The sequence below is a fragment of the Scardinius erythrophthalmus genome (assembly GCF_964197995.2).
Source record: "Scardinius erythrophthalmus genome assembly, chromosome: 16".
NCBI classification, from domain to species: Eukaryota; Metazoa; Chordata; class Actinopteri; order Cypriniformes; family Leuciscidae; genus Scardinius; species Scardinius erythrophthalmus.
This window is the reverse complement of record NC_138236.1, coordinates 8,119,802-8,142,199: the sequence shown is the minus strand read 5'-3', so window position 1 is coordinate 8,142,199 and position 22,398 is coordinate 8,119,802. Positions and strand designations below refer to the sequence as shown.

At 42.3% G+C, this 22,398-nt stretch overlaps 2 protein-coding genes across 2 annotated transcripts; both read left to right on the top strand.

Moving 5' to 3' along the window:
• Positions 1 to 8,523: 8,523 nt before the first annotated feature.
• On the top strand, positions 8,524 to 11,794 carry LOC308703991 (uncharacterized protein; the record flags this gene model as incomplete). The annotated part of the gene is made up of 5 exons (XM_081388040.1): positions 8,524 to 8,568; positions 10,597 to 10,868; positions 10,973 to 11,127; positions 11,276 to 11,558; positions 11,644 to 11,794. The coding sequence occupies 5 exons, from the start codon at positions 8,524 to 8,526 to the stop codon at positions 11,792 to 11,794; spliced, it is 906 nt and encodes a 301-aa protein (XP_081244166.1).
• A 1,543-nt stretch (positions 11,795 to 13,337) lies between these two features.
• On the top strand, positions 13,338 to 17,274 carry LOC308704435 (uncharacterized protein). The gene is made up of 6 exons (XM_081388723.1): positions 13,338 to 13,430; positions 14,203 to 14,279; positions 14,897 to 15,194; positions 15,299 to 15,453; positions 15,604 to 15,886; positions 16,058 to 17,274. Exons 2-6 carry the CDS (start codon positions 14,207 to 14,209, stop codon positions 16,206 to 16,208), a joined length of 960 nt encoding a protein of 319 aa, XP_081244849.1. The 5' UTR covers positions 13,338 to 13,430; positions 14,203 to 14,206; the 3' UTR covers positions 16,209 to 17,274.
• The last annotated feature ends 5,124 nt before the right edge of the window (positions 17,275 to 22,398 follow it).

The following is a 22,398-nucleotide window of genomic DNA, read 5'->3' as shown; positions in this document are numbered from 1 at the left end:
CAGAAGGGTGCGGTGGAGACAGAGGGACTGAGGAACAAGGAGGAGCAGAAGGGAGTGAGGAGTCCAATGGAGCCGGGGAGACGAAGGGACGGGGCGTAGCCAGAGGAGTGCAGTTCAGAGGTGAGGGTAGGTCGACGAGCGATCCTGGTCCTAGGCGGATCCGGGGGGGAATAGGGAGCCTAGTGGAACTGGTGAACTGATGGGCCACGGTGGAGATGAAGGAGGTAGGAGCCAAGGGTGAGGCAGTGGACTGATGGGCCGATGAGGAATCCTGGACGCGGTGGTTGGAGTCGGATCCAGAGCATCCACTGTCCATGATGACGCTGAGGACTGGAAGCCTCTAAGCAAGCCCACCATTCCACTGGTGTCTTGAGGGTGAGTGACGGGGCTGACTGGAGGCAGAGGAGATGAGAATGACGGCTGGATGATAAGAGTATATAAATATAAAGATATATAAATAAATAAACCCTGAGTAATAATCACTTAAGTCACAAGTTACTTTAACCAGACATTTAAACCAGAGTTTGCAAAACAGGGCATGTATTATTTTAAGTCTCTGTACTTTAATGCACTGCATGCTGCAGAAAGTATTAGACAGATTTGTGTGAATATTGATCAAAGGACACTGGGAAATGGACAATATGGACACTTTTTTTGCAATGTAATGCAGCTGTGAAAATTGTATGTTGTAAAATGAATGATCATTTTGTTATTAAATCTGTAGTGTCTTGCAAATGTGTATGAAATAATAAAAATATGAATTGAAATGATGCTTTTATGGAAAAATCGAAATAACTGCAAAAGTCACTGGAAAAAGCAAACATGCAGCAAAAACAACATAGCATTCATTACTTAAGGTTAATGGGAGAAAAAATATTATACTCCTTTTTAAAAAACATATTTAACTCACTTTAAGAAATATTAGGTCAAATGTAATACATTGCTGTGTGAATCTGTTGGTTTGCTCTGTTTTTCATGCACTTTTACAGATTGCTTAAAGGTCACGTAATAAATTGGTCAAATCTAGATTCAGAGTGCGACACACAGAGCCAGAAGTTCTGCACATGCATATACTGTATGGAAGGGAAAGGTGGTGGATTTATGCACTGCTATAAAATGCACATCACCTTTGCATTTGAGGGGGTTGAGGAGATGAAGCAAGGACTCAATTGCAGAAACAAAGGGTTTTTTATTAATAAAAGTACTGCAAACACAGGGAGGAGCAAACAAAGTAGGTAATGAGGGAGGACAGGTGGGGAAAATGAATCAATAATCAGGTAACAAGGTGGGCGGGGTTAGAGGAGAGCACATGGCACAAGGAAACACATGACAAGCCATGTGCTCACACAAAACACAAGCACATGGCCAGTAAAATTAATCACAAGCCATGTGCTCACACAAAATAGGCTACAAGCACATGGCCAGTAAAATTAATCGCAAGCCATGTGCTTACACAGAACAGAACCGGGAGTGTCAGAGCTCTGTCACAAAATCAGGAATTTAACTAGTAGAAGAGGTCCTGGCCTGGGTAAGATTTGTATGCACTTCATTTAGCGGAGAATATCTCAACTGTTATAGACTAATATGATCCCATTGAACAACGTCAGATGTGTGCCAAAATCTCTACCCGGGACAAAAGTCCTGAAAATGACAACAATAGGTGACAATATTATTACACAGGTGAATGGGACTTTTTTTTCCCTTTATAGATATCCTCAAACATTTCTACCAGTTTAATCTTCATATTAAGAAAAACACTTTTTGTATTACACTTTGTCTTAAAAATAAAATCAGAGAAGACAACTCTTCTCTGATTCTCAATTTCAACTGTCCACAGCTAACAGAGAATGCAATACAAATGGCGGAAACATTCTTGGTCAAATGTCTCAAACCTTCAACGGACATGGAGACATTTGCCGACCTGCGCATTGCTGCGTTCGATAGTAATGCCCTTAAGATGGACTTTGAGAGGACCGCTTGCACCTCAACTAATGCAAGAAAACATATACAAAGAGCCTATTATCAACAGCAGCTTTGGATCCAAGCACCATTCACAGACGCCACCTCGACCTTAAATGCAGATGCTTATGGTTTTGTAAGAAAGGGCAGTTTATTAGTCCCTGAGATTGTAATCTCAAAACCTGAAGGCTTGCCAGATCCCTGCTCATGTGGCAAGTGTGCACACAAGAATGGGTGTCCCTGTCGGGGAGCTGGTGTCCGTTGTTGCAAGTACTGCAAATGCAAGGGAGGCAATAGTTGTAAAAATCCTATCACTGAATGAGCTCTCATCATCATCCCCATACCTGGACTCTGTTGTGAAAGTTTTACCTTGCAACACAGGGAATAAACCTGTTGTTTTGTATTTCTCACTTTAAGTTAATGTTCCAATGATAATAGATAAATTGGATATAAAATGCCTGTATATTAATCAAATGCTTGTTTTCTTTCTTTTTAAAAAGTCCCTTGTTTGTATGCAATTGTATTTATAATTTTCCATTCAATACAGCACAAAATAGGACCCCCCCCCCCCCCCCCCCCCCCATCTACATAAACAATTAAAAATATTAAACCAAAATTCTTACACTTACACTACATGGTCATTGTAAACATTGTGATCACCTCAGAAAATCTGTAGCTTCAAGGGTTTATATGTACGCATATTTAATGGAATATTGCCTAATTTGCATATTTTATTTTATTTTTAAGACAAAGTGCAATCCAAAAAGTGTTTTTCTTAATATGAAGATTAAACTGGTAGAAATAGAGGATATCTATAAAGGGGAAAAAAAGTCCCATTCACCTGTAGTGTGATAATAGTGTCACCTATTGTTGTCATTTCCAGGACTTTCGTCCCGGGTACAGATTTTGGCACACATCTGACGTTGTTCAATGGGGTCATATTAGTCTATAACAGTTGAGATATTCTCCGCTTAATGAAGTGCATACAAATCTTACCCAGGACCTAGACTATAGACAGGAGTGATAGAACCCTGACAAAATCTAAATCAAAAGTCACAGGAAAAAAAAACACCAAAAACAGTATAGCATGCATTGCTTAAGGTTCTTGGGAGAAATTAAATTGTTATAGTCTTTTTTACAAATTTTACTTAGCCTACTTTAAGAAATATTAGGTCAAATCTAATGGATGATTTCCAATAAATTACTTTGAGTTGTTTTTGTCCTGTTATTCCAGCCTAATATGTGGAAGAGTCAAACAATACTGACTGTCCTCCTCCGAAAAACGAGCCCATGACATTTTTACAAGCAGCGTTATGACCTAAGGTTACGTTTTAAAATGAAACCTCCTCTAGCAGTCATGTCTTATATAATGAAAGTCTCGTTTTTCGGGTGTGTCGTCATCAAATGACCTTTGACTGTCGTTACCAATACAAAAATAAAAATGCGGGGAGAGATGAACGATCGTAATCCAGGTGTGTTTTATTTTATTTAAATATATTTTTAATTTGTTGTTGAGATTTATCGTCAATTCATGTGTAGGTAAGTGTAGTTTGATGTTTTCTTTACATATCAGTTGCGAATGCCACTGAATTAATCAATATGGGGAGGCTGCAGACCTGGAGCCTGTAGATAGCCTGCGCTATACCATAGCCTATAGGTGCCTATACGACCCAGACAGTTCTCTTACGAGAGGTTCTCTCGTATTGCCTAAGTTGCTTACGCTACGGGTAAAGTCATCTTTTCTCGAGATACTGAAGCCAAAAATTATCCTTAATTTTGTACACTTTGTCAACGCATTGCAGCAGCTAGCAGACCTAGAGCGAGCTTACTAACGTGCTCATTGGCTGCTCTGCGGCAACTGCAGCAGCCTACCGCTGAGCCCCGCGTGACGTCACGTCCAATGAGGGCGCTTCGCTCCCTCACGCGGCTTTGCCCGCCAGAAAGGGTGTGGCTTAGCGTATATAAGGATGGGCTCGGGGGCTGCTTACCTGATTTTCATCTCTTCACCGAAGCTCTCCACATCGCTGGATCTCCTGAGAGAAGCCGACGCCGTCGACTCAAGCAAGAAAGCACACCCAGGACAGCACTTGAAGAAGCCGGACAATCCCTTCGCCGCCTTCAGCCATCCGTGCCTGCTACTCTATCCGGCGTCATATCCTTTTCTGCCTGTGTGTGCTCGCCACCGCGACACACACTTTCTCTAAAAGAGTGCGAGGCATTTTACTTCACAAATGCCTCGTACTTCCTGTGGCTCTTGCCGAGCCCAGCTTAGCGACGGAGACCGCCATGTCATCTGCGCTCTCTGCCTGGGCCGTGAACACACAGCCCTCGCCCTTTCCTCGGGCAGCTGCATCCACTGCGAGGAACTGACCATGCACCTCCGACCACCTCCGCTGGACCGCGTTGCAAGAAGCGCCGCTCCCAGAGGCTACCGGAGCCTGATATGGCCTGCAAGCGCTCGCTAGAACCGTCCCCGCGAGCCTCGCCTTCCCCTTCTCCACACTCCCTCCCAGATGCACAGATGCCCGCGGCCACCCGCACTGTCGACGTCTCGGGAGATGAAGTGGACAGGAAGCCATTCATGACAGCTTCTCCCTCTTGGCTTCAGGAAGCGAGGATTGGTCTGGCTCCAACCCAGACCCCGCCCCTTCGCTCCAGGAGTCCGGTGGGTCACGGGCCAGCATGGAGGCTGAGCTTATTCGCCTCCTCACTAAGGCAGTCGGTCAACTCGGCCTCGAGTGGTCCCCGCCTCAAGAGGCCGCGCCCAACATGCTCGATGGGTGCTTCCTTCCTGGCCGCCGCCAAGCGCCCGCTTCCAGATCAGCTTCCTTCCTGCCAGAGCTCCATGCTGAGCTCACTAAATCATGGAACGCTCCATTCTCCGCGAGACTTCACTCCTCTATCTCCTCGACGCTCTCCCAAGTGGACGGCGCGTGTGAGAAGGGATACTCCATTTTATAAGTCCATTTCCCCCGTGGAAGAGGTGGTAGCAGTGCACCTCAGATCCAGATAATTCCCCGTCACAGGCCATTATTGAGATTCGCCTTCGACGGTCAGGTATATCAATACACCGTCCTCCCATTTGGCCTGTCCCTAGCACCCCGTACATTTACGAAGTGCATGGACGCGGCTCTCGCTCCCCTCAGAAGTCAGGGCATGCGAATATTGAATTACTTGGACGATTGGCTGATTCTAGCGCAGTCAGAGATAGAACTAATATCTCACAGATCGCTGCTTCTCAGCCACCTGGAGAGTTTGGGTCTCACGGTCAACTGGACCAAGAGCTCATTACTGCCCAGCCAGACGATTTCTTTTCTGGGGATAGATCTGGATTCTGTGTCTATGACGGCTCGCCTGTCGACGCAGTGCGCGCGCCGCGTTCGACACTTGGCCGCTTCATTCCGGACAGGCAGCCTTGTTCCCCTGAAAACTTTCCAGAGAATGCTAGGCTGCATGGCCTCAGCCGCAGCGGTGCTTCAGCTGGGTTTTCTACCTATGCGCCCACTACAGCGCTGGCTGAATCCACGAGTACCACACCGAGCTTGGGCTTTCGGCGGTCTGCGTATTAGAAGTGACTCAGAGCTGCGTCTCAGCTCTGGAGCTTTGGATAGCGGCCGAGTGGTACCAGTCGGGGGTGACGATGGGAGCTATCTCGCACCGGAAGGTTGTCTCGACAGACGCATCCAACCTAGGTTGGGGCGCCCTTTTCGAGGGCAGACCGGTCTTTGGCCACTGGTCAGACTGGAAAAAGTGCCTTCACATAAACTGTCTGGAGATGATAGTGGTCGAGAACGTGCTACGGCACTTCCTCCCACAGCTACGGGGCCACCACGTGCTGGTTCGCACGGACAACACATCAGTGGTAGCCTACGTGAACCGACAGGGCGGTATCAGATCCAGATATCTCAGTGCTCTGGCGGAACTGTTTGAGCTCAGCATTCCCTGCTCTCACTGAGAGCCGCGCATGTGCCCGGATGTCTGAATGACGGTCCAGACAGACTGTCTAGGGACAATGTTCCCCCTGGAGAATGGTCCCTGCATCCTCAGACGGTCCAGCTGCTGTGGCACCGTTTCGGCAAAGCGAAAGTCAACCTGTTTGCGTCGAGAGACAATGCTCGTTGCCCACGGTTCTTTTCAAAGAACGAGGACGCGCTGGCCCAAGCGTGGCCCAGTTGCCCGCTGTACGCTTTTCCCCCGATCTCGCTGTTACCACAGGTAATCAGGAGAATCAGGGAGGCGGGCCATTCGGTGCTCCTCGTGGCCCCGCGATGGGAGAACCAAGTCTGGTTCCCAGAGCTGATGCAGCTGACAGATCTAGCCCCATGGCCGATTCCGGTGAGAAAGGATCTCCTCTCTCAAGCTGGCGGTTCGATTTGGCATCCTCATCCAGAGTGCTGGTCTCTGCATGCATGGATAATCAACGGGTACCCGTTGTCCTGCCAGAAGGGGTGGTGAACACGATTACGCAGTCTAGAGCTCACTCCACGAGAAGGCTCTACGTGTCGAAATGGTCTGTATTTACTGGCTGGTGCGCGGGTAAAGGCCTGGACCCACAAACCTGTGGGTCTCTGAGGTATTGTTTTCCTTCAAGAGCTGCTGGAAAAGGGCAGGTTCCCTTCCACGCAATACGAGAGAACCTCTCGTAAGAGAACATACTCGGTTACTAATGTAACCTCGGTTCTCTCTAGAAGAGGGAACGAGTATTGTGTAACCTGCCATGCCCGCCTCGAGCTGGTATCGCTTCAGTCGATGAAAACCAGGTAAGCAGCCCTCGAGCCCGTCCTTATATACGCTAAGCCACACCCATTCTGGCGGGCTAAGCCGCGTGAGGGCGCAAAGCACCCTTATTGGACGTGACGTCACGTGGGGCTCAGTGGCTGCTGCAGTTGCCGCAGAGCAGCCAATGAGCACGCTAGTAAGCTCACTCTAGGTCTGCTAGCTGCTGCAATGCGTTGACAAAGTGTACAAAATTAAGGATAATTTTTGGCTTCAGTTTCTCGAGAAAAGATGACTTTACCCGTAGCGTAAGCAACTTACGCAACACTCGTTCCCTCTTCTAGAGAGAACCGAGGTTACGTTAGTAACCGAGTACATTTTACTCTTGTGTTTGTAGCTGAAACAGATTGTAGTTGAACCACAATAATCTCAGCACTTACCATGCGTTTAATATCTTTGTGTTGTTACGGGTGGTTGCAGGAAGGCAGACGAGGATATCTTTCCAAAACAAAGGTTTAACGGTAATTAAACACAGGACAGCAGAACAGGCAGCAACACACTAAATATAACGGAAATCGGACAAAGACTGACTGAACTTATATACAAACACAGATGACACTGATTAACAGAACACAGGTGATACCCAGATTTTCAATCCGGTTTTCGCACTCTCCACAGCACTGAGACAGCACTTCTTAGGATTGTCAATGATCTCCTTATGGCCACTGACTCCGGCATTCCCAGTATTCTAATTCTTCTAGATATTTCCTCTGCATTCGACACAATCTCTCACAGCATTCTCATCTCACGACTCTCTGCTCTCTGTATTTCTGGAACTGCCCTATCCTGGTTAACCTCCTACCTGTCTGGTCGCCAGCATTACATCTCTATCCGCCAGGCTAAGTCCGCTAAGTCCACTACTGCCTCTGTCCCACATGGTGTTCCCCAGGGTTCTGTTCTTGGGCCTCTTCTCTTCATCATCTACATGCTCCCATTAGGTAACTTCATCCGTCATCATAGCTTTAAATTCCATTGCTACGCAGATGACACCCAACTATACATCCATTCTCAGCGCAGTGCACCTTTCCAATCAGCTTGTATTGATCTTATATATGCTTGGATGACCAGCAATTTTCTCAAACTCAACACTGATAAAACAGATCTACTTCTTATTGGTTCACCTCAAATTACATCCCGTTTCTGTGTTGACAATGTTAACATTGCTGGAGCAGGAGCAGGCGGATGGCTGGCAACAGGAGTGGGCGAAGAGCTGGAGAAGGCAGGCAGACTATCAGGAGAAGGGCTTGGCTGAGAGGTGATAGGTCCAGAGGGATGGATGATCCATGGTGGAGCCGATGGAGGGAGGAGCCATGGAGGCTGAAGGGCAGGAGGTTTTAGGGCAATGACGGACAGAGGCGGAACCGATGGGGGAGGATGACAGGGAAGAGACGGAAGTTTGCTGGGCCATGGTTGAGAAGAGGGTTCAGAGGGGCACGGGGAAGCCGCTGGCTTCGGCGACTGAGGTGTAGCCGGGCACACAGAAGGGTGCGGTGGAGACAGAGGGACTGAGGACCAAGGAGGAGCAGAAGGGAGTGAAGAGTCTAATGGAGCCGGGGGGACGAAGGGATGGGGCGTAGCCAGAGGAGTGCAGTCCAGAGGTGAGGGTAGGTCGACGAGCGACCTAGGCGGATCTGGGGGGGACGAGGGAGCCTGGCGGAACTGGTGAACTGATGGGCCACAGTGGAGATGAAGGAGGTAGGAGCTGAGGGTCAGCCAGTGGACTGATGGGCCGATGAGGAATCCTGGACGCGGTGGTTGGAGTCGGATCCAGAGCATCCACTGTCCATGATGACGCTGAGGACTGGAAGCCTTAGCAAGCCCACCATTCCACTGGTGTCTTGAGGGTGACTGACGGGGCTGACTGGAGGCAGAGGAGATGAGGATGACGGCTGGATGATAAGAGTATAGAAATATATAAATATAAAGATATAAATAAATAAATAAATAAACCCTGAGTAATAATCACTTAAGTCAAAAGTTACTTTAACCAGACATTTATACAAGAGTTTGCAAAACAGGGCATGTATTATTTTAAGTCTCTGTACTTTAATGCACTGCATGCTGTAGAAAATATTAGACAGATTTGTGTGACTATTGATCAAAGGACACTGGGTAATGGACAATATGGACACTTTTTTTGCAATGTAATGCAGCTGTGAAAATTGTATGTTGTAAAATGAATGATCATTTTGTTATTAAATCTGTAGTGTCTTGCAAATGTGTATGAAATAATAAAAATAAGAATTAAAATGATGCTTTTATGGAAAAATCTAAATAACTGCAAAAGTCACTGGAAAAAAACAAACATGCAGCAAAAACAGCATAGCATTCATTGCTGAAGGTTAATGGGAGAAAAAATATTATACTCCTTTTTAAAAAACATATTTAACTTACTTTAAGAAATATTAGGTCAAATGTAATACATTGCTGTGTGAATCTGTTGGTTTGCTCTGTTTTTCATGCACTTTAACAGATTGCTTAAAGGTCACATGTAATAAATTGGTCAAATCTAGATTCAGAGTGCGACACACAGAGCCAGAAGTTCTGCACATGCATATACTGTATGGAAGGGAAAGGTGCATTTATGCACTGCTATAAAATGCACATCACCTTTGTAACTTAAATTAGCAGATATGACCAAAAAATAGTTGAATAACATAATCTGCTTCCGTTAAGTTACTGCAAGCTCAACAAACAAACCAGAAATATTTTATCACAATTCTGATAAAGCACATTTATCTCAGATGACCTGTTCAGATAAAACACCCAGGCCTTTTAAAGTTGTCTTGTATATATAGCTGGTCCATTGATGGTTTTGTTATTTAATGGTGATGAACCCTTTTGCCCATAGCGTAAACTTCATCTTGTCTATTTGAAAACCTTTTTTAGTACATTATAAAAGGTGAGTGACTTATTTAAAAGAATCAAAATTAATGTCAGATTAAGTTTCCATATGCATGCTATCATTTGAATTATAATTTACTTAATTGTCTATCAAATTAAATGATAACAAAGTCCAATTGCATTGTTAAATATTGAAACAAACTTTCACAGAAAATCCATTATAAAATCTGATTATAAACTTACAGAATATTAACAACACTTTTCAGATTTGTTATTATCTTATTTCATTATTTTCCTTCCCATATGTAGGATAATGGAAATGCACATGTTTTTCCTACTTTGGATTTTTGTGATGCCTTATTTTACAGACACAACAACAGCTAAAGGTACCGTTCAAAATTACACAAATGATTTCAGTTATACAGACACACTCACAATACATTATAAACACTGGATGCTGATCACTGAATATGTCATATTGTTATCAGGGCAGGTTGTCACCGATTATATGTTTTACTTTTATACAATTCATTAAATGTCTTCTGGACAAAACTATGGTTTGATATTTTTACATGTTCTCTTTGACTTTTTTTTAGGAAGTGTTTATTGTTGTTGTTTTATGAAATTATGGTTGTTTACATCTTGCAGAAAATGCTTTTCTTATAATGAGAAAGATGTTTTTAGATAGCATTTTATATTTTGAAAAATACTCAAGATCGGGGCTAAAGTCTCAAAAGGACAGATTTTTCTCTTTGGCAATAAAGGTGGAAGAGCACAATTACTTTTTGTAGCTATAGACTGAGTAGGGAGATACATCTATACAGAAATGTACTGTCAAAAATATAAATAAATGAATAAATAAATAAACCCTGAGAAATAATCACTGAAGTCAAAAGTTAAATATTATATGGTCAAATGTTTTTAATTATTATTATTTTGATTTATATACTTGTTTTTATTACACATTTTGACCATGCTTTATCAATTTCAGCTAAAAATCTCGCTTTATATGGCAAGGCCACACAGTCGGACCTGGTTGAGAATCCTGGGGCAGCATTTGGCCATGCCAGTAATGCTATTGATGGAAATCGTGACTCACATTATGAACATGGATCCTGTACTTCTACTCCTATACAAGATGACCCATGGTGGAGGTTAGATTTACTAGACGAGTATGTAGTGACCTCCATAACTATCACGAACAGAAAAGACTGCTGTCCTGAAAGGCTTGATGGAGCCGAGATACGAATTGGAAACTTTCTGCTGAACAACGGCAACAACAATCCATTGTAAGAAAGCCTTTCAAGAGAAGATTCTCTTAAAGAACAATGTGATGAGGTTACATACTGTACATAAAATCAGATATTATCCATATGCTGTCATTTTTATACAGGGCTGGAAAGATTTCATCCATTCCAGGTGGGAGATCCCTCACTTTCAAATGGGAAAAAGGCATTCCAGGCCGTTACATCAATGTGGAAATACCTGGTCGTAATCGGGTTCTTACTCTCTGTGAGGTTGAGGTTTACGGTTATCCAGCTCCTGATGGTGAGAACATTTATGATCAGGATTTGATCAGTTTGGCACTAATAAAAAATAAGCAGATATTTGAGATTAAGCAATGTTGTAGACACATATTCCATTTAGTAATTTATTCAAAACTACGAATTCCTGTGAAACTCATCTGTTGTTGTAGGTGAAAATGTGGCTTTAGGAGGAGTAGCTACACAGAGTTCCCTTGGTGGATATGGCTTTGCATCCAATGCCATTGATGGGAACAAAGATGGTGTTTACAGTCGTGGATCTTGTACCCACACTTCAGCAGAGGTCAATCCCTGGTGGAGACTGAACTTACTGAAAAGACACAAAGTGTTTTCAGTGGTAATTACAAACACATTAGACAGTGTTCCTACAAGACTAAATGGGGCAGAAATCAGAATTGGAAATAGTCTGGACAACAATGGCAATGATAATCCCAGGTAAATGAATTCATTTTACGATGGATTTTTAGAGAAATTCGGTGGTTCAGAGTTTCTCAAGATGCTTAACTCACTCTTTCTTCAGGTGTGCTACGATCTCTTCCATTCCTCCTGGGTTTTCCTCCTCTTTTGACTGTGATGGGATGGAAGGACGTTACATTAATGTTGTTATTCCAGGACGGAAAGAATATCTTACACTGTGTGAGGTTGAAGTGTACGGATCACCACTGGATTGAGAAGAACTTTAACAACAGGATGAGATAAAAACTAAATATTAGTGTCTGTAGAGCTTTACTTTAACCAGACATTTATACCAGAGTTTGCAAAACAGGGCATGTATTATTTTAAGCCTCTGTACTTTAATGCACTGCATGATGGAGAAAGTGTTAGACAGATTTGTGTGACTATTGATCAAAGAACACTGGGTAATGGACAATATGGACACTTTTTTTGTAATGTAATGCATCTGTGAAAATTGTAGGTTGTAAAATGAATGATCATTTTGTTATTAAGTCTGTAGTGTCTTGCAAATGTGTGTGAAATAATAAAAATAAGAATTAAAATTATGCTTTTATGGAAAAATCTAAATAACTGCAAAAGTCACTGGAAAAAGCAAACATGCAGCAAAAACAGCATAGCATTCATTGCTGAAGGTTAATGGGAGAAAAAATATTATACTCCTTTTTAAAAAACGTATTTAACTTACTTTAAGAAATATTAGGTCAAATGTAATACATTGCTGTGTATTACAGAATACCATTTCTTAAATTCCGCTTAAATTAGCGGAAATGGACAAAAAAGAGTTGAATAACATAATCTGCTTCCGTTAAGTTACTGCAAGCTCAACAAACAAACCAGAAATATTTTATCACAATTCTGATAAAGCACTTTTATCTCAGATGACCTGTTCAGATAAAACACCCAGGCCTTTAAAAGTTGTCTTATATATATAGGACGTCCATTGATGGTTTTGTTATTTAATGGTGATGAACCCTTTTTGCCCATAGCGTAAACTTCATCGTATTTGAAAACCTTTTTTAGTAGGCTACATTATAAGAGGTGAGTGACTCACTTATTTAAAAGAATCAAAATTAATGTCAGATTAAAGGAATAGTTCACCCAAAAATGAAAATTCTGTCATCATTTACTCTCCCTCAAGTTGTTCCAAACCTGTATGACTTTCTTTCTTCTGCTGAACACAAAAGAAGATATTTTGAAGAAAGTCGGTAACCAAATGACTGATGGACCCCATTGACTTTCATAGTAGGAAAAAAAATAATACTATGGATGTCAATGGGGACCAGCAACTGTTTAAGCAACCTTCTTAAAATAGCTTGTTTTGTGTTTAGCAGAAGAAAAGAAATCATACAGGTTTGGAACAACTTGAGGGAGAGTAAATGATGACAGAATTTCCATTTTTGGGTGAACTATCCCTTTAAGTTTTCATATAGGCTATTTTCATGCTATCATTTGAATTACATAATTTACTTAATTGTCGACCAAATTAAATAACAGAGTCAAATTCCATTGTTAAATATTGAAACAAACTGTAATGAAATGACGGAGATGATTCAGTAGCAAGTACAAAGATATATTTATTAAAGAGAGCAGGTCAGAGACGGTGAGAGTGGTGAAGGATAATGTCCAGGGATGAAATGCACTTGGCAGCACAGGGATGCTGAGGACAGCACAGCCCAGACCTCCGATGAAGAACGACGGTGATGGTGGTGATGAAACTGTAACCGGAAACCAGGAAGTAGGTAGCGCGGGTGACTGAAGTGCTGGACGACGACGAACTGACGACGAACACACAGGCACTGGCGACAGGCGGGAACACACGGGAACATCCAACAACGCTCTGACAAAGACAAGGTGACAACAGAGAGACTTCCCGTTTAAACGTACATGGCTGTTTTGAAAAACGTGCCCTTCGTTTACACGCAAACGGAGAATTCGCCTCTGAAAACGATTCTTTCTAAAAACTCCGGCCAGAGTGGAGAAACTTTGTTTGCACGTTTGCATGTTTGCATGTAAACTGAAAAAAAAAACTGATGCGCGTTCCAGGCAACCTGTAGGCTAACCCGTGTTTTTCCAACTCTTAACTGGGAGTACATCGATCTAGTACGAGTTCACGGGTGGGAAGTTATGGGTTTTACTGCCGTTCCAGTGCACTTTCACGGGTATAAGGTTGGAAAAACACGGGTTACAGGTTGCCTGGAACGCGGCATGAGTTTTAGGCAGCGACGTCACAGAATGTGACTATTTTTCTGATTGGCTAACATGGGCTTGAGCTTCTCGTTACACTGCCACCTACAAGTTTGGCATGCTCTTGAAAGCATATACACGGGTTCGTGTGCACGATGTTATTTTTGTAAACGAAGAGGGGTGAAATGTCCGTTTATGAAAATAGCCATCCACGTGTAAACGTAGCCTTAATAGGGTGCGCTGATCAGCTGCAGTTATCAGCGGCTCCGCCCACACACACTCAACAACAAGACGAGAGAAGAGACAGCGAATATATAAACCGTGACACAAACTCTCATAGAAAATCCATTATAAAATCAGATTCTAAACTTAAACAATATTTACAACACTTTTCAGATTTGTTATTATCTTATTTCCTTATTTTCCTTCCCATATGTAGGATAATGGAAATGCACATGTTTTTCCTACTTTGGATTTTTGTGATGCCTTATTTTACAGACACAACAACTGCTAAAGGTACCGTTCAAAATTACACAAATGATTTCAGTTATACAGACAGACACACTCACAATACATTATAAACACTGGATGCTGATCACTGAACATGTCATATTGTTATCAGGGCAGGTTGTCACCTATGATTTATATGTTTTACTTTTATACAAGTCATTAAATGTCTTCTGGACAAAACTATGGTTTGATATTTTAGCATGTTCCATTTTTGACTTTTTTTTTTAGAAAGTGTTTATTGTTGTTGTTTTATGAAATTATGGTTGTTTACATCTTGCAGAAAATGCTTTTCTTATAATGTGAAAGATGTTTTTAGATAGCATTTTATATTTTGAAAAATACTCAAGATCGGGGCTAAAGTCTCAAAAGGACAGATTTTTCTCTTTGGCAATAAAGGTGGAAGAGCACAATTACTTTTTGTAGCTATAGACTGAGTAGGGAGATACATCTATACAGAAATGTACTGTCAAAAATATAAATAAATGAATAAATAAATAAACCCTGAGAAATAATCACTGAAGTCAAAAGTTAAATATTATATGGTCAAATGTTTTTAATTATTATTATTTTGATTAATATACTTGTTTTTATTACACATTTTGACTATGCTTTATAAATTTCAGCTAAAAATCTCGCTTTATATGGCAAGGCCACACAGTCGGACCTGATTGAGAATCCTGGGGCAGCATTTGGCCATGCCAGTAATGCTATTGATGGAAATCGTGACTCACATTATGAACATGGATCCTGTACTTCTACTCCTATACAAGATGACCCATGGTGGAGGTTAGATTTACTAGACGAGTATGTAGTGACCTCCATAACTATCACGAACAGAAAAGACTGCTGTCCTGAAAGGCTTGATGGAGCCGAGATACGAATCGGAAACTCTCTGCTGAACAACGGCAACAACAATCCATTGTAAGAAAGCCTTTCAAGAGAAGATTCTCTTAAAGAACAATGTGATGAGGTTACATACTGTACATGAAATCAAATATTATCCATATGCTGTCATTTTTATACAGGGCTGGAAATATTTCATCCATTCCAGGTGGGAGATCCCTCACTTTCAAATGGGAAAAAGGCATTCCAGGCCGTTTCATCAATGTGGAAATACCTGGTCGCAATCGGGTTCTTACTCTCTGTGAGGTTGAGGTTTACGGTTATCCAGCTCCTGATGGTGAGAACATTTATGATCATGATCAGTTGATCAGTTTGGCACTAATAAAAATAAGCAGATATCTGAGATTAAGACATGTTGTAGACACATATTCCATTTAGTAAATTATTCAAAACTATAAATTCATGTAAAACCCATCTATTGTTGTAGGTGAAAATGTGGCTTTAGGAGGAGTAGCTACACAGAGTTCCCTCTACTCATATGGCTTTGCATCCAATGCCATTGATGGGAACAGAGATGGTGTTTACAGTCGTGGATCTTGTACCCACACTTCAGCAGAGGTCAATCCCTGGTGGAGACTGAACTTACTGAAAAGACACAAAGTGTTTTCAGTGGTAATTACAAACACATTAGACAGTGTTCCTACAAGACTAAATGGGGCAGAAATCAGAATTGGAAACAGTCTGGACAACAATGGCAATGATAATCCCAGGTAAATTAATTAATTTTACGATGGGTTTTTAGAGAAATTCTCAGAATTACTGCAGTCTGCAATGTGACAACTTGTATTGAACTGGTTTGACTTGAAGCATAAATGTGTTTTGCTTTGAATATGAACGGTGGTTCAGAGTTTCTCAAGATGCTTAACTCACTCTTTCTTCAGGTGTGCTACGATCTCTTCCATTCCTCCTGGGTTTTCCTCCTCTTTTGACTGTGATGGGATGGAAGGACGTTACATTAATGTTGTTATTCCAGGACGGACCGAATATCTTACAATGTGTGAGGTTGAAGTGTACGGATCACCACTGGATTGAGAAGAACTTAAAGGGTTAGTTCACCCTAAAAATGAAAATTCTGTCAGTAATTACTCACCCTCATGTTGTTCCAACCCCGTAAGACTTTCGTTCATCTTCGGAACACAAATTAAGATATTTTTGATGAATCTGAGTGCTGGATCACTGCTCCATAGGCTTATGGACACTATAACTTGCTGGCCCAGAAAATTTATTAAAGACATCGTTAATATAGTCCAAGTGACTCCAGTGGCTCAATCTTAAGTTTATAAAGCGACGAGAATACTTTTTGTGCGCAAAAACAACGACTTTATTCCACTTTTTATTTCCTTCTCTCTGGACCTCGAGTCTTTTTACGTAGTGTTTAAGCGTAGCGCGTCTGTGTTTCACGTCACCACGTAGGCTCACTATTGGGCGACTCTGGTCATGTGTGATACGTGGTGACGTGAAACACAGACGCGCTACGCTATTACACTACATAAAAAGACTCGAGGTCCAGAGAGAAGGAAATGAAGAGTGGAATAAAGTCGTTATTTTTGTTTGTTTTTGCGCACAAAAAGTATTCTCGTCGCTTTATAAACTTAAGATTGAGCCACTGGAGTCACTTGGACTATATTAACAATGTCTTTAATACATTTTCTGGGCCAGCAAGTTATAGTGTCCATAAGCCTGCAGGAGGAGTGATCCAGCACTCAGATTCATCAAAAATATCTTAATTTGTGTCCCGAAGATGAACGAAAGTCTTACGGGGTTGGAACAACATGAGGGTGAGTAATTACTGACAGAATTTTCATTTTTGGGTGAACTAACCCTTTAAACATCAGGATGTAGATAAAAACTAAATATAAGTGTCTATAGAGCTTTACTTTAACCAGACCTTTATACCAGAGTTTGCAAAACAGGGCATGTATTATTTTAAGCCTCTGTACTTTAATTCACTGCATGCTGCAGAAAGTGTTAGACAGATTTGTGTGACTATTGATCAAAGGACACTGGGAAATGGACAATATGGACAATTCTTGTAATGTAATGCAGCTGTGAAAATTGTAGGTTGTAAAATGAATGATAATTTTGTTATTAAATCTGTAGTGTCTTGAAAATGTGTATGTAAAATAAAAAATAGTAATTATTAAAATTTTGCTTTTATGAAAAAAGTCACAGGAAAAAAAAACCTGGGAATATCAGCAAAAACAGTATAGCATTCATTGCTAAGGTTCTTGGGAGAAAATAAATTGTTATAATCTTTTTTATTTTACTTTAAGAAATAATAGGTCAAATCTAATGGATGATTTCCAATAAATTACTTTGAAGGGTGTTTGTCCTGTTATTCCAGCCTAATGTGGGAGAGTAAAACAATATTATAAATTTGAAACACCTTGCACCCTGTGTTTTTCTCTATATTAAAAAAAATATTTTAAATGTAGTTGAATAATAACTTTCACTTTGCAGGAGAAATATAAAAGTGTACAGAACCAAGGAGTCTTGAGGCAAAACTAAGACCTGCTATTGAGCAGAAGACACTTTTCTTCATGATGGTGACTGAATAAAACACTATCATTGAGCACAAAATAGAACAGATAACACTGCAGGACTGTAAACACAATCATGTGTGTTTAAACTGCATGTTTAAACTAGACTTTGGTTTCAACATTGTTTGTAATTTGGCATTTTGACAGGCTGTGCGAATATTTGTTTGCTCTGTTTTACAGATTGCTTAAAGGTCACATGTAATAAATTGGTCAAATCTAGATTCAGAGTGTGACACACAGAGACAGAAGTTCTGTACATGCATATACTGTATGGAAGGGAAAGTGGTGGATTTATGCAATGCGAATAAATGCACATCACCTTAAATTCACATCACCCTTCATGCAAATCAAATCTCCCTTAAATGCACATCACCCTTCCAGCTTGCACGGTCAAACCTCTGCAACCGATCCAGAATGCTGCAGCTAGAGTGGTCTTTAACGAGAGAGCACACGTCACTCCTCTCCTCACAAAATTGCACTGGTTGCCACTCGCATCAAATTCAAGTTACTACGTTTGCCTAAAGAACAACCGCAGGCTCTACTCCCTTTTACCTAAACTCATTACTTTAGACTTATGTGCCATCCAGAAACTTGCGCTCTGCAAGCGAACGACATCTTGTGGTGCCATCTCAAAGAGGCACAAAATCTCTTTCTCGGACCTTTATCATGACTGTTCCCTGCTGGTGGAATGATCTGCCTAATTCAACCAAATGCTGAGTCTGTAGCCACTTTCAAACAACGGCTGAAGACGCATCTTTTTCGGCAGCACTTGATCCAGTAATACTAACACTTTCCTCTGCTCGTGTCTGCTGAGCACGGAGCTGCAGTGATCCCCACCTGCGCACATAGACAGTATAAGAAGTGGACAGAGCCATCTCATTGGAACTCAATTGAGACAAGTGAAGCCCATTTTTAGCAAATTTTTAGGACTTACGTTCCTGACGCGCAGACTCAAACCGACTCAAACAGAGCTTGACGACGTAGATGTGATGTGAGCAACCCGTCTGTCTTCTAGTGGCTGTGGCATGAGAAATCTGAATCATTCCCTTCCGAAACTTGCAGAGACGGAGAGTGTGAGTAGGAGCTGTCCATGAGCTGGAGCAGGAGCAACTTTTACTAGGTATTCTGATTAATTATTTTGTCATTTTGCCTCCACGTCTCCCCGATTGCCCGCAAGCTTCTCCTCCTGTCCATACGGTAATCTCTCTACTGTGCGACAGAGAGTTGCGTGGTTATGACGCAATCGTTAGCCTACTTTTCCAAAAACTGCTTCTACGGGGCCATAACATAAGCTACAAGGTAATGGAGCATTTTATACATTGTCGTGTTTCTTTAGAAATAAATAATGGACAAATGGAGTCTTCAAACGCCTCAGATGTAAAGTTATTCGCTGTCAAAGTGACGTCAAAATGAATGGGAGTCAATGGGATGCTAACAGCAGGTGAAGTTCTGCTACAAGATGGTGGCACGCGGCCGGCTTCAACTTCCGGTCGACTTCCTTCCCGCTTGCTTCCGCATCTGTCACTTCCCCCCCACTGTGTATTTCCAGTCCTATGGTGAAACCAGCGCCCTTCTCTGGCCGGGAAGAAGATTGCAAAGGATTTATTCTTCAATGCTCTCTCGCTCTAGAGGTACAACCTTACCATTTCCCTACTGAACTTTCAAAAATCTCCTTCATCATTTCACTTCTATCTGGCCGAGCACTTCAATGGGCAGAAACCATGTGGAATCAGACAGTACCGGTTACCAATTCTCTTCAAAATTTCATAACGCACTTCAAAGAAGTCTTTGGTTGTCCCGTAAGTGACTCATCAATTGTGAACAGTTATATCACCTCCATCAAGGCCGAATGTCTATCACAGACTATGCTTTGAAGTTTAGAACCCTTGCCGTTGCGAGTGGATGGAACGAGAGAGCACTCATCACTACTTACCGTCAAGGATTGAATCCAGCCATCAGATTACAACTCGCAATTTATGATGACGTCATGAGCCTTAAAGGGACACTTCACCCATTTGCATTAAGCTTTGCATTGTTAGAAACCAAGTCATACTATTGAATGGTCTTGCAACACTCTTTCATTTTCCCCTGATACGGGAGAAATCTGTTATTCACCTCTTACACTTCCTCCTACAATGACGCAAAAATCGTCATTTTGCGTCATTGTAGGAGGAAGTGTAAGAGGGGGGGATTTCTGTTGAGACTACAAGCCCTCGTTCCTCATCTCTCCCAGGGGGCGGGACCCGCTCACGCTACAGACCTATTACAGATCAGTGGGTGGGACTTTACTCTCTGAAACTGAAAGCAATATCCTCCATCTTGTTTGAAGCTAAGCAAACAGGCGCTGTGGAGACAGATGTAAAGTTATGACAATAGCGGAGGAGAGTGCTCAATATTATATAGACTAGAGGAAGAGGATTTCGGAAGTCGGATGCTTGAATCAGGTGTTTGTGGCTACCTTTACAAGCCGCATTGTAGCGAAGAGCAGCCGAGGCAGAAGACCTGCCTGCCGCGGACGAGGAGCCCGGACTGGCTCGAGTTAGGGCGGACTGGTGGCGCCGGTGATCTCACTATGCAACTACGAACCGCTACGAACACAGAGATAGAGTCCGTCTGCGGCAAAGAATTTCAACGATGACAATTTCTCCTGGACGAAATCTCTGAATCAGACGAGGACACGGACGTTTGTGTTGTGAACTAGTTTCCTAGTTTCGCACCGCATATGTTCTGACTGAACATCCAGGTACCATGCAATAATTCACCTTTTCGAAAGAAATACAAACGAGGAGTAATGCACTAATGAGTTCGCCAACTAACTAGACATTTTGTGTGAATGTGAAATTAATTTCAAGCTCTGGTGGTAGCTAGCCTTGTAGACGGATATGCGCTTTCTGGATTAGTGGGAGTGGCTTGCGGAGCTGTGCAATGTGGTGCATTGTGGGAGTTGTTGTCTTTCATACAAATGCGTCCTGAAGTTATTTTTTGTCTTTTCTCGGTAACAAAGGCACCAAATTCAAAATTTCTTTTACATTTCGACTACATATATGACCCACTTTAAATAAAAAACAATGTTCAAATGGGTGAAATGCCCCTTTAAAGTTTATTCAACAATCTATCCGAGTCTCCCATCGAGTTCAAAATCATTATCCTGATCACCACCAATCAGAATATGCTTTCTCATTCAGACCTACTGAGAACCCAGATCACCGTGGATTTGAGCCTATGGTTGAGCCTATGCAAATTGACTATGTCCATCGCAGTGACCTCTATTGAGAGCCCTCGAGAAAAACAGTCCACAGAAATTCCCCCCTGTTATGCCTCCTTTGCAGACGTGTTTATTCCTGAAAAAGCCTCTCATCTTCCTCCACACAGACCTTGGGATTGCGCGATTGACTTGGAACCTGGTAAATCAGTGCCCCGCGGTCACATCTACTTGCTCTCCATCCCAGAACAACGAGCCATGGAAGAATATATACAAGAAGCCTTAAATCATGGGTACATTCGTCCATCAACTTCTCCAGCAGCATCTAGTTTCTTCTTCGTGGCAAAGAAATACGGGGGTCTAAGACCTTGCATCGATTACCGAGCTCTTAACAAGATCACCATAAAGTTATGGTACCCACTTCCTCTCGTACCCACATCACTCAAACAACTACGAGGTGCTAGTATCTTCACCAAACTAGACCTCAGGAGTGCATATAATCTCATTTGGATACGAGAGGGGGATGAGTGGAAAACTGCATTCATCACCCCCACAGGTCACTACGAGTACCTCGTTTTGCCGTATGGACTGGTCAACGCCCCTTCTGTGTTTCAACATATCATGAATGAGGTACTCCGTGATTTCCTCAACACATTTGTGATTGTTTATATCGATGATATTCTAATATTCTCCCAAGACGAATCTGCACATCGACGACATGTCTCCAGAGTTCTCCAACGATTATGAGATCACTCCCTCTTCCTAAAAGCAGAGAAATGCATTTTCCATCAAGAATGAGTCACCTTCCTTGGGTATATCGTGAGTAAGCAGGGGGTACAGATGGACGATGCAAAGGTCGCCGCAGTCACTTCATGGCCCACTCCGCAAACAGTAACAGAACTCCAACAATTCCTTGGCTTCGCAAATTTCTATCGCAGATTTATTAACAACTACAGTACCATAACTTCTTCACTTACCTCTCTTTTGAAAGGGAAACCGAAGTCCCTGTTCTGGAATCCTGAAGCAGATCACGCCTTCCAAACTTTGAAAAACAAATTCATCACTGCTCCTCTTCTACGTCATCCTAACCCAGATCTCGCCTTCATCGTTGAAGTCGATGCCTCCGCGACTGGAGTAGGCACCATACTATCTCAGCACCAGGAGAATGTCCATAAACCTCTTCCCTGTGCCTTCTTTTCAAAGAAGTTGTCACCAGCTGAACAGAACTACGATGTGGGTAACCGGGAACTGCTCGCCATACAACTGGCTCTGGAGGAGTGGAGACATTGGCTCGAAGGGGTGCAACATCCATTCATGGTACTTACCGATCATAAGAATCTCCAATATCTCAAAGAAGCCAAAAGACTAAACCCACGTCAAGCCTGTTGGGCCTTATTCTCCACCCGGTTCCTCTTCCACATTACCTATCATCCAGGAACCAAGAACATCCGTGCAGATGCCTTGTCCAGACAAGCTTTCC